The 17,998-nt window shown below is 39.7% G+C and overlaps 1 protein-coding gene across 1 annotated transcript in view; it reads left to right on the top strand.

Annotated features, from left to right (window-relative positions):
• ATP10B (ATPase phospholipid transporting 10B (putative)) overlaps nucleotides 1-17,998 on the top strand; it is a 53,666-nt gene that overhangs the window by 23,570 nt on the left and 12,098 nt on the right. Inside the window, exons 6-13 of the mRNA XM_067304543.1 lie at nucleotides 2,054-2,181; nucleotides 3,254-3,506; nucleotides 4,408-4,643; nucleotides 10,959-11,138; nucleotides 11,675-12,242; nucleotides 12,789-12,895; nucleotides 13,649-13,775; nucleotides 15,364-15,548. Coding sequence (XP_067160644.1) covers nucleotides 2,054-2,181; nucleotides 3,254-3,506; nucleotides 4,408-4,643; nucleotides 10,959-11,138; nucleotides 11,675-12,242; nucleotides 12,789-12,895; nucleotides 13,649-13,775; nucleotides 15,364-15,548 — 1,784 coding nt within the window. The remainder of the gene's footprint in view (nucleotides 1-2,053; nucleotides 2,182-3,253; nucleotides 3,507-4,407; nucleotides 4,644-10,958; nucleotides 11,139-11,674; nucleotides 12,243-12,788; nucleotides 12,896-13,648; nucleotides 13,776-15,363; nucleotides 15,549-17,998) is intronic.

Here is a 17,998-nt window from a genome sequence, read left to right as displayed (position 1 = left end):
CCAGAGGCCCATTTACAGCAGCCTGAGAGATGGATTCATTGTTTTGGGTAGGAGCAGGCTGCACTTTTCTGGGTGGGTCTTGCAGTGCCTCCCTTGTCACATGAGTATACTTGAAATCAGTGACTGGGTGGGCTGGGCTTATCTGACGATACCTTGCTCTGTTGCTAATCTCAGACTGTCACCTTCATTGCACGTAAGCACATGCTTGCTTTCCAGCGCCAACAGTGATCTCTCCCAGGCAGGTCAGGATTAATAGGTCCTCCTAACTCTGAGGAAAGGGCCAAAGTTCAAGCCCAGTGAGTTTTGAATGGATCGCTATAAAGAAAGATCAGAGGCCCCCATGAGTGTTTTGTGTTCAAAGCTCCTTTTATTCTCTTTAATCAACTTCATCTCAGCCATAACTTGCTTAGTGCTACTGCTCTGGTTTAGTTTCATATACACAAAGTTTAATCGTGTGGCACCGTCAAGTTTTCCTGAACTTGTCCTGGAGGCCTGTGATGTGTCACGCATGCAAATCATCAGTGTAATACTAGTAGAAGTAAAAGTAATCCAAAAAGATGAACAATAGAAGCAACTTAATCACTTTTTTAATTTTGCTGCTTCAAGTTGCAGTGGGCTTTTTTGGCACAGAAACGGGATTTCAGTTTGACAACAGAGCTGTGTGCTGGGGAGAGAAAGAGACTTTATTTTCATTGTTCATTGGCTGCTGTCATGTAGATTTAGAGACTGTCTTTGTCACACTGATGTGCAAGGGCCCTTGAGTAATGAAGCCCTTTAATTTAAGGTCTAAAGTAGTCCCTGAAAAAAATCAACATTTAAAAACAAATTTATCTGCTCAGGTAAAAAAAAAATAAAGAAAAATATAAAATGTTCATATCCTAAGTGAAATATTTAAAATAGTAACAAGTCCATTAGCTTTCATCCATTCAAAATGTCCCATAGCACTAACATTTGTACTTCGCAGACTTGTCTGAATGTGGGATTCTAGGAAGAAATATTACCAGTGAATCAATTATCAGTATTCTTCTTGTATACAGTGAAAAGGGGGGATATGAAGTGAGTTGTGGAGAGTAGTTGTCCTTGTTCAGATCAGATAGAGGTCTCTGGCAATCAGAAAGTATTCCTGAAATAATCTGAATTCCTTTGGCAGCATTTAAGTAGGCAGATGCTGCAAAACAACTGCTTGTTTAATTGGTACTAATAGAAGTTTTATCAGGACTGGGTATGCAAAGTGGACTAACAGATTTTTGGCAGATTAAAGGCATCTGGAACAGTAATGCAATGTGGGGAAACGGAATCATTTTTCCTAGTTCTATGTGAAGTTTCTGGTGCTGTAAATTTAGTAACATCCTTGAGCAAAGTTTGTTTCAGTAAAGACAGTATGAAAGATGGTAAAGTAATTGTGATGGGATGTTGGTAAGTCCTGAACAAGAGGCTTTGTTGTAGTAACACAATGAAACATACAGATATTTAAGATACAGAGGAAGAAGCAACATCAGTTTTGGGTATGACTTAAATGAAGGGAAAGAGAGGGAATGTAAAAAGAGACTCCCAAGACTAATTATAGGGAGCATGTCAACTGTAAAAGGGAGAAAATCAAGAATTGTCAGGAAGATGAGAAGGATTTAAGTTTGGCTATAAAAAGGCTAAAAGCCTACTCTCTCTTAGAAAGAAGAATTTGAGTCTTTAGCACTGAGGATTTTTACAGCTAGGTGGGTAGAGATGGACCCCTCCAGAGATGGGGCACGGAGTGAAAAGAGGTCTGTGCAAAGTCCTGGGAGGAGAGCTGCTGAAAAAGAGGTGGATAAAGGGATTACTAAAAAACATCCATAACTACTCATTTATTATTAGTGCACCTATCATGTACGTATGCTGCAGAGTTCTGCATATGTTTCGCATTCCCCAATAGATTTACAGCATTGCTTGAGGGCTGTTGCTTTGGAAATCTTCTTTTCTTTTAAATAGCATAGTAGTCCATATCTGCAAATTTCAGATACTTTGTCCAGTCACCTTCCTGCTCAGTTTATTTCATTATTGTGTGTCATTCATATAGGGCATGGCATTTGGAGTGGAACCTTCTCAGAGCATCCACCTTATGATGTCCCAGATGTGAATGGCAATTATCTGTCTCCAGTTGTTGCTGGTTTCTACATGTTCTTGACTATGATAATCCTGTTGCAGGTAAAAGACAGACAAAAAATTCTCTGTTAGCTTCAAGGAAGAAGTTATTTAAAACTGTGTATGATTGCTAATAAGCAATTAATATCAACTAATAGTTGCTTGATACCTTCTTAATCCTATTTGAAGATATTGCTAGGAGAGTTTCAGAACATCCAAGTGCGAAGTAGAGTGTCTTTTCTTTTTTTCAACTGTAGATTTTTCTTTGTTGCCGTTGAACACCACTAGGATGTAGATAGGAAGGATATGAGGGTGTGAGGGTGACAGAGCACTGGAAGAAGTTGCCCAGAGAGGTTGTGGAGTCTCCTTCTCTGGAGATATTCAAAACCTGCCTGGATGCAATCCTGTGCAATATGTTCTAGGTAACTCTGCTTGAGCAGGGGGGTTGGACTAGATGATCTCCAGAGGTCCCTTCCAACCTCAGCGATTCTGTGATATGTATTGTATCATTAAATAGCTCCAGAATTTCTAACATACACACTAAGGAGGATGTTTACATCCAAATGTCAGCTTTTTTTTTCTTGCCTGTATCCCTCGTTCCAAAAATAAGACTGTCACTTAGTATCTCAGGAAAACAGTGAAACAAAAATTATTGTCATTTTTGCTAATGGGGAATAATAACTAGGTATGGTTGTGCTGATTTGGGAAAGAAGCTAAATTAGAAGTAGAAGGAGGCTGTAGTAAGTTTTGCATGTGCAGGAAATGCTTGTGCAACTTTTTTACTTTAAGAGTTACTGTGTGTGCTAGTCCATCCTTTTCAGGAGAAGACCACTGTGCACCTCAGGCTAGAAACGTGCTTTGTAAGAGCATCCTCTGTAAGATCCAAGATCTTTGTGCTTGGAGCTCCAGGCATCTTGTCTTAAATTTGTCATTTATTGACCCTGTTTATCCATTACTGTTGTGTGCCGGACTTCTTTAATTTCTGAACTGTTGTTATTCAGTCCTACAGTATGTCTCTGCAGAGAACTGTTTATCTACTTTTTCTGGAAAGTGTTAGTACATCTGTAACAGGACTTTGCAGAGAGAAAGCAGTAAGACTTGTTTCATCCCTCAATGAGAATTTAATCTCTTTCAGGTTTTAATCCCTATTTCTCTCTATGTGTCCATTGAGTTAGTCAAGTTGGGTCAAGTCTTTTTAATTCACAATGACATTGACCTGTATGATGAAGAAGCAGATTTGCCCATACAGTGTCGAGCCTTAAATATTACTGAAGATCTTGGACAAATCCAGTATATCTTCTCAGACAAAACTGGGACACTAACAGAAAACAAAATGGTATTCCGACGCTGTACTGTCAACGGAAATGAGTTTTCACATCAGGAAAATGGTGAGAGCCTATTTTATGCTTGCTTTTCTCTCTGAACAACTAAATATTATTAATTTAAATATTAATGTTTAGAACTACTGCGCCTTCTTCTGGTTGACTGAATGTAGAGCTTTGTTGTCTCCATTTTGTGAGGGTCTCCTGTTATGGAGACTCACCAAAGTGAAGGAGTTTTCAATGATTCTGAAGCCAGGTGTGAAGATCTTCCTGTTCCCACTGCAACATCTCAGGTCTGTGCTGCTCTGAATACCCATTTGAGACTGCAAAGGGAGCATTTTCTCTTTCATTTCTGCAGGTAGTTACCGCCAGCCAACCTTTTACAGATTCACAAACTGAGATCAGTTAGCAATTAAACTCAGTGGGTCCAAAAGTAATTACCATAGAGTCTTCTGTGTGATATGAAAGATTACAATTATGCGTTTTCTAGAGTAGACCCTAGCTGCAGTCTATATTTGATGTGCCTTGGTATTCAGGGCTCTTTGAATCTGTGATTTTGACTCAGGTCTGTTCTTGCTTGTTACTTTCTCTACATAGTGTTAAGGATTTTATTAAACTGGCAAGCAGCTGCCAAATAGATGTTTGTGCTCTGTGACTGAAAACATTAACAACGTTGTGAATTACCATATTTCACTCTCCTGTTCCAGTCAACTGCAAAGTGCAGCTAAAGAGACTGAGCATTAAGCCCATAAAAGTGATTGATTGATTTGCAAATGTATTTTTGTTTTCTTGCAATCATAAACATTTCAGAGTGGGAGTTGTCAGAAACTGAAGTCAATAGTGAAGTTTTTCTGATGTTTTTTGAGTTGTTTTCACTTTGCGGGGTTTTTTGTTTGTTTTTTTAAACTAACCAAGAAATTCCTCATGAGCAAAATGATAGGTAAGATTTCATTTTCTCTTTTTACAGCCAGACGTCTGGAAACCCACAAAGAGTTGGACTTTGATGATGAAGACTTTGCAAAACTTCAGCACTTCACTCTTCCTCCCATGAATATTGAGAGACCAGCCACTTATAAACAGAGGACCGTAAGACCTTTAAGGAGGTGCCAGAGTGCTAGGGCTCATTTTCAAGGCCATGCAAGGCAGAAGTCACTTGGTCGTTGTGATAGCAACCAATCTCAAGTGGCATTCAGCAGTACTATTGTGAGTACGAGCAGACAGAGCTGATATATTTTAAGTTCTTCCGTGTATTGCATTTTGTGATGGGGAGCCTGGAGGCATGCAGGAGAAGACAAGCCATGAAGCAGGCCTGAAGGAGAAGGAGCTGAATTGGAAAGAGGAAATTCTAGCCTCGGTGGAGCTGAGAGAGGGTCATGGGATATAGCACTGGGGTCCTTGCATAGAGTGCACAGGCTGCAGCTACCGAGGGGGTTGGTGAGGGTTTGGGTATCGAGGTCCTTGTATCAAAGGCTGCAGCAGAAGCATGGGGCACACAGGAGAGTGTTCACGGAAGCTACTTGGTAGGAGGAGGACACAGGAATTTGGGGTTCAAGGATCAAGGTTTGGATTCACAACAGCAAGAGGTACTTGGCACGAAGGGGAATGAGATTATTGCAATGCGCCGGTGCGCCGAAACTGCCGGGCAAAGGAGTGGGACACGGTGGCGATTCTGGTCTGGGAGCGAGAGAAAGGAGCTGGGGAGGGGAGTAGGACGTGAGACTGGGGCCTGGCTCTGCAGAGGTGGGATGTATGGGTCCTCCTAGGAGGTGATGGTGGGCAAGAGGGTATGGGGTCAAGGTTACCAGCACTGCAACATATCATCTCAGCTAAACAGAGTTTAGCCACCCCTGTGCTCCAAATGGCAAGTGCACGAGCTGCACTCTCCAGAGCAGTTCTGGGAGTTTGTTGGTGTGTCAAAAGATACGTTGCATTTCATTCAAGGCAAAAACGCAGCATTTTTTTACATAGGTAATATGAATGAAGCTAAAAGGGCATAGCAGAATAAGTTCTCAAGCCCTGCAAGGTGCTAAGTAACCTTGTCCCCCTTCAGTAGTTCTGTAGCCTCTGCCTCACTTAAAGTACTGACTTTGAAGTACATGCTGTCTTCGTTGCACTTCTAATAAAATCTTAGGCTCAACTGAATTCTAGACCTGAAACTTCCCGAAATCCGACACAACCTAATTAAATTTTCAAGCAGAAAAAAACAGACTGACTTTTTAACAAACATTTCAGACAGGGCTTTTTATTGACTCTAGAAGAAGGTTGAACATTTTCAAAATCAGAATTCCAATTAAAATTAAATGCCAATAAAAACCTTCCAAATATTTATTTTAACAAATTCTGGTAAATATAGAGTTCTCAGAACTTTTTCTGCAGTGATTCTTCTTGGCAAAACTTTTGCTGCCTTTTTTTTGGAGGATGCAAATTTAAATAAGTTTGTGTTAAGATCCTGCTTGCCTCATTCAGTTTCCCTGTTATGCAGAAGTAGATATCGGTTAGTATTCATCCTACTCTTGGAATAAGAGTTTTTTGTCAGCTGCTATCCTGTCGTTTTCCAGCCCAGTTCTCTACATGTGATATTAAGAACCTCTCCATATCCATTTGCTTTATGGGTCATGACAGGTCAAAGATGGTAAATGAATTCCTTGCCAGAGATGTTTCCCCAGCTATCTTTTTTTCTGCCAGGCCTGTTAGGTTTCTAACTTCTAGAAATCAACTGCTGTGTTATTTTTTTCCACAGTAAAAGCAATATCTGAGGAGCTGGTGTCAAACGCTTGCTCTGTAGAGGAAGATTAAGCTGCTGTCATGGAAATAACCTGTGCTAGCTGCTAATAGGTGTCACTTTATCTAGATAAATCATTTAACCTCTGTGACAAATATGAAGATGCAGTAGAAATTTAGACACCTAGATATTGCCTAAAGGCCATCCTATATGGTGATATCTTTCAAACAATGCATAGCAGTGTCTTTCTTACACCAGCCAACCTAATTCCCTGGTAATAAAACAGGGATAATGAGACTTTCTATGTCTCTATTTCTATATATCTATTGTGGATAAGAATTTCCTGCTCTTTGGAACTTGTACATCTTGTCTGATGTGTTTGTACCTTGCCAGCAACATCCGCAGCATCCTTCGTACTCCAGTTACACAGAGAATATTGTGGGCTTGAATGTATTTCAGCAGTCAAAGATGCTTAAGAAAAAACCATCTTTGAACAATATGTAAGTGAAGATACAAAGGTTGCTATTTAATTTGATTTATTTGAGGCTTGCAGAGTCTTTCTGGGTAAATGGCTCTGTTTAAAAAAAAATTATTCAGGTATTCAGTGGCAGTCAACAGTTGTCAAGCACAATTCTCACTATGAAATTGTGAGACTGAGCTTCCTCAGGTCAAGACAATGTAAGAGGCAAAAAACCCTGCTTTCTGTAATAAACAACATAATGTCTAAAGGCCAGCAGCTGGGACTGTATAGTTTCTTGTTGTTAGTTTTTTTCTTAATAAATGTCAAGTTTCCAAGGGTTGGTTTGCCAGCCGCATGAAAACTGCTCATGAAAACTGGTAGCCTCGGGTAACAGGAAAATTGAAGAACTTTGCACTGCTGAGAAGACACAGTGGTTTTGGGAAAGGGTTAGCACAGCATCTGCTATGAGCACCTGCAAGTCAGAACGGTTGCCAAGAAGAGCATTTTAAACCAAGTGAGCTGTTAACATAATAGTATCCTACAAAATGTAAAGAGTTTAATTGGAAAGTAACTGTGCCAAACAAAAGAGAATCATTTACAAATGTCAAATTTATATGTGAACAATTTTTAAAGGAAATTTATCTATGTAGTGATCAAAAAAAATTACTTTGTCTAAATCAGCCTTACATGAATCGGTGATAAGCAGGGTGCATATACTGTTTTAAGTGCATTTGTACAGTGGTAATTGATTGTGCCTTCAAATCAGCATGTTTGAGTCTTCATCCCAGTATCCTGAGCAGTTCTGCAGTTAAGAAGCTATGCAGCTACAAAAAGTATTTCAGCCTGCCTGTTTGTGAGCGCGTGCTCTCTGCTTGACAAGTTTTGATGTTTTGCTGAAATCTGAGAAGCTCTCATCAATTAATGTGTTCATCTCAGTGTATCTCTGAGATAGACATGAGAAGGATGGGTATTTCACGGCGTTTGATAAAGTTAATTAAACTGGAGCCTGCAGATCCTAGGGGAATAAATAAATAGCATTGTTTGTCTTTTCTGGAGTAAAAATAACATAGCTATGATGTCTGCCTAACTCCAAGGGCTCACCCTCTGGTTTTGCTCCTTCCGATACTTTTGTCCGCAGTCCTCATGACCCTTGTGGAACCTCTCTACAAGTAATTCATGCAGTTCGTAAGACATGAGGAATCCTGTGACCAGCTACAGCTTCCAGCATTTCAGTGGCAAAGTCTGTTCAGTGAGAGGGAGCTTGACCAGGTCTTTGACAACAGAGTAGTGAATTTCTGACTCACTGGCAGCAGTCGTATCTCTTGCTTTTTCTAGATGCACATCAGACAGGTAGAGATCTAACTGTTAACAATTACCCTCGGAAAATTAAAGATTGACTTGGACAGGTCTGTCTGAACTCAAATTCAAGCTATTCCCCAAACTTAAATTTGAGAATTGCTGTCATGTCTATAGTGTACTATGTGTAATGTCCGTGTATGTCTTATGCTTTATGTGGATAGGAAAAGAAAGAAGAAAGGTGCAGTCTTTATTTCAGAATTCTCCCAGTGAGTCTGAGAGAGAGAAATACGGTGACTTATTTATTAACTTTATCAATTTATGAAAAGTCTGGAGGGAAAAGGTCAAGTCCATATTTAAAGTATCCAATGCAACTGGAAAAAGAACAGACACACCAGTTCTTACACACCTCCAGTGAAAACGGAAGCTGATTTTTATTCTGTTTGTCTAGCGCTCTGGACAGACAGCCTTCAGCCCAACAGGCCACCATTTCATTTAGAGCCTAGAAGGTAGCACTGGCCTCCTTACTGGTTTCTTTGGGTATCTCAAAGGAGCGAATGCCAGGGTTTTTCTTAATCTGTTTTCTTGTGGCTGCTGCAGATTCTCAGAGGGAAAAATAAAATAATGTACTATAAAACCAACAGTGCTAGATATGACAGAAAGACTTAACTGAACTTTGGAAGAGTAGGAGAAATACTATAAAATAATAAGAAAATTTGGAAAAAGATAGAGCATTACCACTTACTCTGTCTATGCTTAGATGCTATTATGAATTAAGATCTTGACAGCACATTTCCTTCTAGATTTAATAATTTCAATAAATAGTGGCCTGCTATTAGAAACATTTCTTGAAGATTTCAGTTCTCCTATAGCATTAGGTTTTAATGCCATTAAGCAGAAAAGCTGTTAAATTAATTAATTACTCTTAAAAACTGAATGGCACTAGCCATTTTATAAATAACATGTTAGCATTTTTGCTAACATACTAACATTGGTAGGGCAATAAATTTAATTGATAATAATCATTAATGGTGTTTTGTTTTCTTTTGTTTTCTTTTCTTTTCCTTGTTTTTTTTGTGTTTGCTCAGGCTGGTCAATGAACAGATTTGTTCATCTGAATTTTTCTGTCTCCTGAAGTTCCTTAACACTGAAGCAAACTAGGGAAATTCTGGTCAGCCTTGTTTTCACTGGATGTGAAAAAGCAAAGGAGAAAGAAAAACTTCTCTGACAAGTTTTTTTTGTGTTATTTTGTTTTTAAAACCCATCTTGAGGCTACAGTTGACCTGTCAGTGTCTCTTTGTCTGACAATTTTTCATTGTTTCAAGAAGAAAATTTTGAGTTCAGAAAGTTTCAGCTGAAGTAGAATACTCATTAGTGAGTTGTCATTTTTAGCGTGAACTTTTGGAGGCAGATATTGAGGATATAGCTACAAAAAGAATGGGCAGAATGAAGTTGGATAGGAGGGGCTGAGATCCGTATGTAATAATTTGTGGTTCCTGAGCTTTATTCTAATTGTGGCAATGCATGAGGAAATGGTATGGATAGCTGGGCAAACACTGCAAGTTTCTAATGATTACTGTTTTGGCTGAATATAATTCCCAGCATAACTGTTTTGAGAGTTGTGTCTGAGCATGTATGTTCTTCATTGGAAGTGTCCAGTTAAGATATTTGCAATTGCTCTATATAACAAATTCAATATAGGCAGCAGATACACAGTTACTCATTGTGCCTTGCAGCATAGTATTATGAAAGGGTTCTAAAGAACGACCATTTAACTTTGAGGTTTTCAGCCTCTGATACCTTTTAAGGGATTTCAGAAGATAATTAAAAAAAAACAGGATTATCCTCAATATGTATCAGTTTGCTAGAGAGGAGAGTGCTTCTATACTGAAAACTTTTCATGATATACAACTCGAAAAAGCTTGAAAGCATTGAGCCAGAGAAACCAGAACCTCTCACAGCAGAGAAGGTTAGTGCATAATCTCGTTCCGTCTTTGGATTTCAATTGAGCTCTGCGCTGCCAAATGAGCAATAGATTTATTTTCAATTATTAGGATGATTTAAGAACCATTACTCACTTTAGCAAGCAGGAGTTACAATGCAGCAAATACAGCTCAGTGCAACATAGCCATGCAGGTGGTTGATTGATTGCTGTTGCATATTGGGGGAACTTCGGAAAACCGTGCCAGATTGAAAGAGGAGAGAGCAATAGCTGAGATGAACTAGAAAGGAGCTAAATCACTTTGCCAGTTCCTTAAAGAATGCATCCAAAAGTGCTGGCTCACAGGAAGGTTTGTATTTTAAATTTGGAAGCTCTTGTTAAATATGATCCTGAATTAAATCCAAACCAGACTCTGCTAACATGTAATTTCCATTAAGAGTAGTACTCTCATAGCCCTACATCAGATTAAATTGTAGATAAGTGACATTGTTAAGTAGTTTGGCTTGCAAATTTAGGTTTGATTAGAAAGATTGAGGTAGTAGAATTACAGTATCATTTCAGGAACAAATGAAGTATATATATATATATATTTATTTATTTATTGTAAAGCTGCAGAAGAACAATTTGAGACGGCTTCTCTTTTTGGGTGCAAAGCAAAATGATTTTAGAAATGAAAAGTGACACTACTGTAACCAAAAGTCAAACGCAAAATATAGTCTCATCTGAAGTAACAATCAGCTCCCCCAGTGAAATGCGGGATCCCAAAACCACCTCCATTGGGAATGCCCTTTAATGCAGTAGTCAGCAGTTTCAAAGTTTGAGGATATAATGTAGATTATTCTGATTCTAGTAGATCTCAAAAGAAATAAAAGTGTGAAACTGCCTTCTATTTGAAGATGCATTTCCTTTTAATAATCTATTTATGCAGCCTTCAGAACTGCATCTTTGTCTTGTAGATGTTAGGTACAGAAGGCATTTACCTTACATAATTCTAGGTATAAATTCAATGAGAGGCAACAGAAAACTGTGAAGGTGATTGATCTTCAGTGGGGACAGTCAAAAATGGGAATAATCCACATTAAGTAATTTCTCTTCCAGGAAAAGGATGTGGCTCCTGATAGCAGGCTATTGAGGAGAGTGAGAGAAGCTGCACTCCAGACTGAAAATCTGTCTCCATTTACAGATACGAAGACTGCCACATCCCTTACTGACTTTTTCCTTGCCCTTGCCATCTGTAATACAGTTGTGGTCTCCACAGCTACAGAGCCAAGACAAAGGGTAATCTAACTTTAAGTTTCTGAGGAAAATTAATTTTGCTTGATCCATTTGACAACATAGAAAGCAGTGTTCAGTAAAACCTGAGTTGGTGAGAAATGCCTTGTTTTGGAGTTTTCCTCTAGTTCGTGTGCCTTTTGCGTAATGTCTACTGTTTCACTGCCTTTGTATATCCCTGCCTAACATGACTCTCTATGTTTGATGAATAGCTGTGGCCACCACAGTTTCTGCAGTTTTCCTTTTAAATTTTAGATTATATTTACTGTAAGAAATCCTACATTAACAGAATGATGGGGGCTTCATTCTTTCTCTGCTTCAGTGGCAGAGACCCAAATCACCACCAAATTTGGATGCCAAGTCACCTGAGACTCCTCTACTGAAGTCCCCTACCCTGGTTAAATAGAAAAAGAAATTGCATCTTTTTTATTATTATTATTGTCATTTAGATGCAAAGAATGTTGAGGTTTTGGAAAGCATCCTGTAGTTCACATTTGTTTATTTTTAACCATAGTATACCCGATGTTTTCTCATATCTCTAGGTTACAGTCCCACCACAAATAAAACCTTCAGGAATCACCCTGGAGAGGATTCATCAGATATTCCAGCGGCTAAAATTAGCAAGCCTCAGTCAATCTTTTGCATCGTCTCAGTCCAGTTCAGACCTTGGAGCTAGCTTTAGCGCAAGGAACACGGAAGAGCGCCTGGCTGCGCTGGATTGCTGCGACAACGATGATGACTGCTACGGTGGTCACGGGAAGGGCAGCACGGATATTGGCAGTGCTTCCTTGGATGAGGTTTTTAAATCCGTTTCTCACAGCTCTTTGCCATCAGAATTTTGTTATGAGGCTGAAAGCCCAGACGAGGCGGCTCTTGTCTATGCTGCCCAGGCGTATAGTTTTACCTTGGTGTCCCGGACTCCAGAGCAGGTGACCGTGCGGTTGCCGCAAGGCACCCTCCTGACTTTCGACATTCTCTACACCTTGGGGTTCGACTCGGTAAGGAAAAGGATGTCGGTAGTGGTGAGACACCCTCTAACCAAGGAGATCATCGTCTACACAAAAGGAGCTGACTCTGTTATAATGGACTTACTGGAAGACCCTGCCAAAGGTAATTAGCCAGTGAGCCATTTCTGTTATGCCTCCTATAAACAGGCACAAGAAGTTTACAGTACCCTTTGCCATGTGAAATATTATATCTAGCCGTTAGGATTATAAAAAAGAATAAGCTCTCTATAGCAGGATCCTTGCAGATCAAGAGCTGAGGTATTTATTTAACCTGAGTAGTGCCTGGAATATGGAATAGGCTAATTAAGATTCACTGACAGCCCTAACCCATGTGAATTGTGTATTTTGCAATAATACTGTCATAAGGGCCTGACCATTGTATTTCAGTTTGTCAGCAAGGGTGCTATAACATTAAAACAAACAAACAAATGAAAAACAAACAAAAAACCCAAGTAATGTCATCTTAAAGGAAACAAGGAACTTTACTTCAGGTTTATGGATTACGTGGCCGATACTTATGGGCTGTGAAAGGAATAGCTATTACTTTAGCATTCAGTCTTCTCTAACGCCCACTCCTTTTTAATCTTAGGTCATTAGGTCTGAAATGATCTGTGCTTAAAATGCAGAACTTTTTGCTTGTATTTCACAGCTGACGTTAATGCACAGAAAAGAATGAGAAGAATAAAAGATAAAACACAGAAACACCTGAACTACTATGCCCGTGATGGCCTACGAACGCTGTGCATAGCTAAGAAGGTAAGAGGGCATTAGCCTAATATTGTTTACAGCTCTGCTGCGTATGTGCCAACAGATTTATTAGAAAAATGTAATGGTTATAAGTCTTACTGCTTCAGAGAGCAAGCCAGTTAGAGCCCATTTTTCTGTCCCTCTCTTTGTTCTGTAGCCTTTTTATCATCTTCTTCCTCAGTACCTAACCAGGATGAGCAGATAATAGATTCTTGATCAGCCTCAAAACATTAATTTCAGCCTCTCTTATGATAACTCTAGCTGACCTTATTTAGAGTGATTACAGGCAAGAAAGAAAAAATCCATAGGGGAGACAGATGTTTTTCTGTTTTGTTTGGCATTCAGCTTTCAAAAACATTGCCCTCAGCCCGAGATAGTACATTTTAGCCTGATACTTTAATACAGAAGTTGTTTCTATGAAACAAATAGGTCATATTCAAGTTCTGGAGAAATGTAGTGCAACCTTCAGAAACTGCGTGTTCCAGCTTAGAGTCCCAGCTAAGGACTGTGTGATCGATAGTTTCTCTTGGCCGCATTTTTAAGTCTTAGCTATAGTCCATTTAGACAAACAGGAAAGCAGGGCTATTTTTCTTGTTGCTTTTAGTTACTGCAGTCTTCTGTTAGAAAAGTTTGTGTTATTTTAAAGACAATACAGTACTTTACCAACCTGGATAGGAGTTAAGTCTCTGCCATCCAAAATTTTGGCATCCTTCTCTTCCTACTTGAATTTGAAATGAGCTCTGCTTCAATTCCATTATGCAGGTCTTAAATGAAGATGACTTTCAAAAATGGGCCAATTTTCGTCGTGAGGCAGAAGCTGCAATTGACAACAGAGATGAGCTGTTAATGGAGACAGCGCAGCATCTGGAGACCAAACTCACCTTGCTAGGTAGCTAAAAATAAGAATTGTCATTGCGTGAAGTATCACTTGCTCTCCTGTGATATTCTTGGCAATCAGACAGACAACAGCTTATACTAATTTATTTCAAAAAGTCTTCCTCTGAGGTTTGGAAGTCTCAGGGCTAGGATACACAATCCAATTACAGTATCTAAACAAGTTTGTGTGCATTTTGAGCAGCAGTAACTTTGGAAAAGTGTCCTGAAACTTTCCTGTGCCATGAGTTAAGAACATGTATATTAGCTCTTACTGTGGCTCAGACGACGTGTGGCAGATAACATATTGCCCATAATTCAATCACATCTGTGTCCTTAGATAAACCTATAAAACACTATATATTAACTTCAATTTTGAGCACAATCTCCAAGGAAATTTCTGTAATTGTAAAATTATATGACAAAAACAGTAACTAAAATTGCTGTCCACACATATGCATTCTTGTTGCTGAATTTCTGCTGTCGTTGCATTCTGTCATGTTTGCTTTCTTCACTCTGTAAAAGTGTGATATTTTGTTTTAAAAGTTACCTCTTTGGGTACTTGTGCATCACCCATCACCATAGTACCTACAAACATTATTCTGTTAAATTAGGGAGCACTTCGTTGCTTTCTTTTCTATTTTGTTTCCAGATGTTTTGTCATTTAAGATTTTGATTTTCAGGGTTGACTAACTTTCATCTTTCTGTGTGTACAGTCTGTGCCCATAATTTGTTATCCTGAATTTCTGTGATTGCAAGCTATTAGCATTATGGCTTCTTATAATCTCTGCAGTGATTTAAAATATTATAGTAATAACAGTAAATGCCATAAGCAGAATCACAGAAGAGGCAATGTAGCTCTTGTCAAAATCTGTCACCCTTGCCACCTCTAAAGGCTGCGTATGCTTTCATACTTCATTTCACAAAAAGTATTTTTTTAGCTTTAATCAGTGCCTATCTTTCATGTATCACAGTTACAGCATCTTCAAACTGACCTCTAGTGGAAGAGATAAAAAGAGGAATATTGTGACATTCAGATGGTGATTTCCTTCAGGATGAGTGTGGGCATCTGCTTTAAAGTTTGCACATTTTAAAAAAAGAAAACTTACTGTACCTTTTCTTCTCCCTTTGATGAGTGAAGCATCTGACTTGGCAATAGAATAGCATTCATTTAAATAGTCAAGGTTCATCTTTTCTGGTTGCTATGATGGGGCTTGATGCAGTACATTAAAAATGCATATGGTGTAATTCCTCTGCCAGTATGTTGTCATTTTGGATCATTAAGAAGAAATGAAATGCATTGTTCTAGCACCTAGTGAAATGAAGAGCCAGAAATTGTTGATAGCTGATATGTTCACATCTTAACCCAAATGTAGATTTTGTGCCTCAGTTTAGTTCCTGGACAATACCTTGGCTCAGCTCTTGATAAGTGCAGGATCATGATTTGAAGTCAAAGACCTTTTATTTTATTTATTTATTTATTTATTTATTTAAAGAAAAAACTTTACACACACTTTAAAAAAGGTGTGGGGGGGGGGGGGGCGCAGAATGTGATTACCGAATAGGAGAAACCTAGTTCACTTATTCTTTTCCCATTTGCCTAGGAGCAACAGGGATTGAAGATCGGCTGCAAGATGGAGTGCCTGACACTATTGCAGCTCTTCGAGAAGCTGGGATACAAATCTGGGTGTTGACAGGAGACAAACAGGAAACAGCAGTTAACATTGCATATTCTTGTAAACTTCTGAACCAGAGAGACACTGTCTTCACCATTAACACCGAAAGTAAGGTGAGCACAGAGAAATGCATAGAATTCTGTATCTTTCATTTTTTTTGTGGCTTGCAGCTTGGCACTGTTTTGCTTTATGCTGTGCTCAACACAAGAAAACACAACTAACCAAAAACCCGCATGGCAGCTTTAGGTGAAGGCCATAAACTCTTGAGAGCACAGGTAGCAGGATGCATTGGAACCCATGGCTACTTTGTAGTGGATGAGGTTTATTAGATTAAAATATAATGAATTTTCTAAATGAAAATGATCTTTAAAAAAATGACCTGAATAGTGTGCTTTAGAAGGAAAGGTAATATGCAGTTTAAGTGCTTGATTCCTTAGTAATATTGATATTTGGCTTTTCTCCTTGCCATGGAAATTTCTGTTGCAGTGATATTTTAACTCCAGGTGATATCTGTAATAAGATGTTTGGAAAATACTATATGAGTCAGTCTGGAAAAAATATGCAGTTGTAGATTTTATTAAATTCGGAAATTTATTGTTGCACCTTTTCTAATAGGATTAGGCTTAATCAGAAATGTACTAGTGAACAATTTAATCCAGCATCATTTTGTGTAAGCAGCGTTTTACCTTCTCAGAATCCTAAAAACAGCTTTTGTGGGTCTGTTAAAAATGCAATCATTTTCTTGACACTCCATACTGGTACCCATAGTGTTGATGCACACAGGTATTCCCTGTATTTCCATGGGCAATAAGACAGTCAGGCAGCGGGTAAAGAAAACATGCTCCAAGAAGAGGATATGCACTTAAAGGGCATCTCTGTCAGCTCCTGTGACTCAGACAAACACAGAATACAGCGAGCAATCTGCGGAGCAATCTATGGCTATTTCCGAAACCCGCAGAACAGAAGAGAGAACATAGAGCCCAAACTTTTGAAGAGAGTAAATGCCATTAAGGATGGCGGAGGTAAAAAGCTCTAGAAAAGCCACTATGGCTTTTGCAAACCGGGAGAGAGCAAGAGGAGGGTACCAGGAAACCATGCCTTCCTTCTGAAAGCGGGAGGGCAACTGCCGCACGCATCACCTCGCGCTCCTCCGGGCACCCTGGCAGGGACACGACTTTTTCAGATGGATATAGGAGTGAGTGAGTTCAGGCGTTAGGGCTCAGCCAGACCCGTTTGCTAAGGAGAAGTCAGGCCTGGCTACGTGCAAAGTCCAAAAGTAGGGCCCCGGACGCCCGCTGCTCTGCCCTCGTTTTGTGCTTTGCTGCTAGTGCTCTTGCATGGCCCACGCAAGCCGCGTGTCCTCCTTCTGCGGGGCCTCCTGGGACACCCTGCGCTGCTCCGCTCCGCTGGTCCTTCCCTTTTATCCAAGATACATTTGCAGGCCTTGCTCAGTGGGGACGGGAGCTGCCGTGAGAAGAGACTTTCCTTGGGTAGGTGTGAGGGTGAGGGGGGCAGCGGGGCGCCTTGCTAGGTTCCGGTGGAGCGGAGAATTGGGCAGCCTGGTCTGCACAGCCGTCTTTTCCGGAACGAGAAAGTCACTTATCTTGGCCTCCCCCCCACCCCTGAAGGTGGATTAGTGATACATACTTGCCTTTCTAATAAAGCTGCAGTGAGGATTGATTAAATAATGCTAAAATACTGAGTATTTTTATTTTGATAGGCAATTGTATAGAGCCGTTCGATGGCCTACTTTCTAGCTGCTTTTGTCTGTAGTTAGTAGCTCTCCAAACACGAATAAAATTATATACAAATGTCTCTGTCTTTTAATGTCACAGAAATAGGGAAACATGCAAAGATGATATGGAATTTGGCACGGAATACATTCTTTGCTTCAATGTGTAATTTCATTTGATACGCGTATCTGCTTTAAGGGAAGGCAGAATGAATATATTTGAGATGGAAATTAGAAGATGGTTTCTGTCAGAGAAGTGATGCTGCAGACAGGACCACCCCGGCTCCGGGAAGCACAGGCACATGCACCAACCTATTGCAATTGGTCCGGACTCATACGCAAAATGTACACATATTTGTGCTTGTGTGTGGTTCACTGGGCATATTGGGTTTATTCCGCATTAACATTTGCCTCCCTCCCTTTCAAACCAAAGTCTAAGACACTGGTTCTGAAAGAGTTTTCCAGTGGCAGCAGCAGGGAAATAATTAATACATACAAAGAGTTACCCCTTTGACAACAATAACCCATTAACTTTGATAAAATTAACCCTGAAACTAAACACCCATTAAAGGGTAAACCCTTTGACAAAGGGTTATAGCTAAGGAAGCGGATCTGGCGAGATGGCGAGACATACCACAATGTTTCCTTGTACCTACAGTTAATTTTGTTTTCTGCTGGGTGTTTGCTCATGGCCAAGCACTGAGCATGGTGCAGTTCCTTCCCCTGGGGGATTCTGGGTTAACAATTTGAAAAGCTCTCAGGTTGAAAAGCATTTTTGCTAGTAAAGCTATAGCAGTAATAACAAATTTGTAATTGCTTAAAATGCCACAA

The sequence above is a fragment of the Apteryx mantelli genome, chromosome 14, assembly GCF_036417845.1.
Source record: "Apteryx mantelli isolate bAptMan1 chromosome 14, bAptMan1.hap1, whole genome shotgun sequence".
Lineage (NCBI taxonomy): Eukaryota > Metazoa > Chordata > Aves > Apterygiformes > Apterygidae > Apteryx > Apteryx mantelli.
Note: the sequence above shows the minus strand (reverse complement) of the source record. Positions and strands in the feature narration are given on the sequence as shown.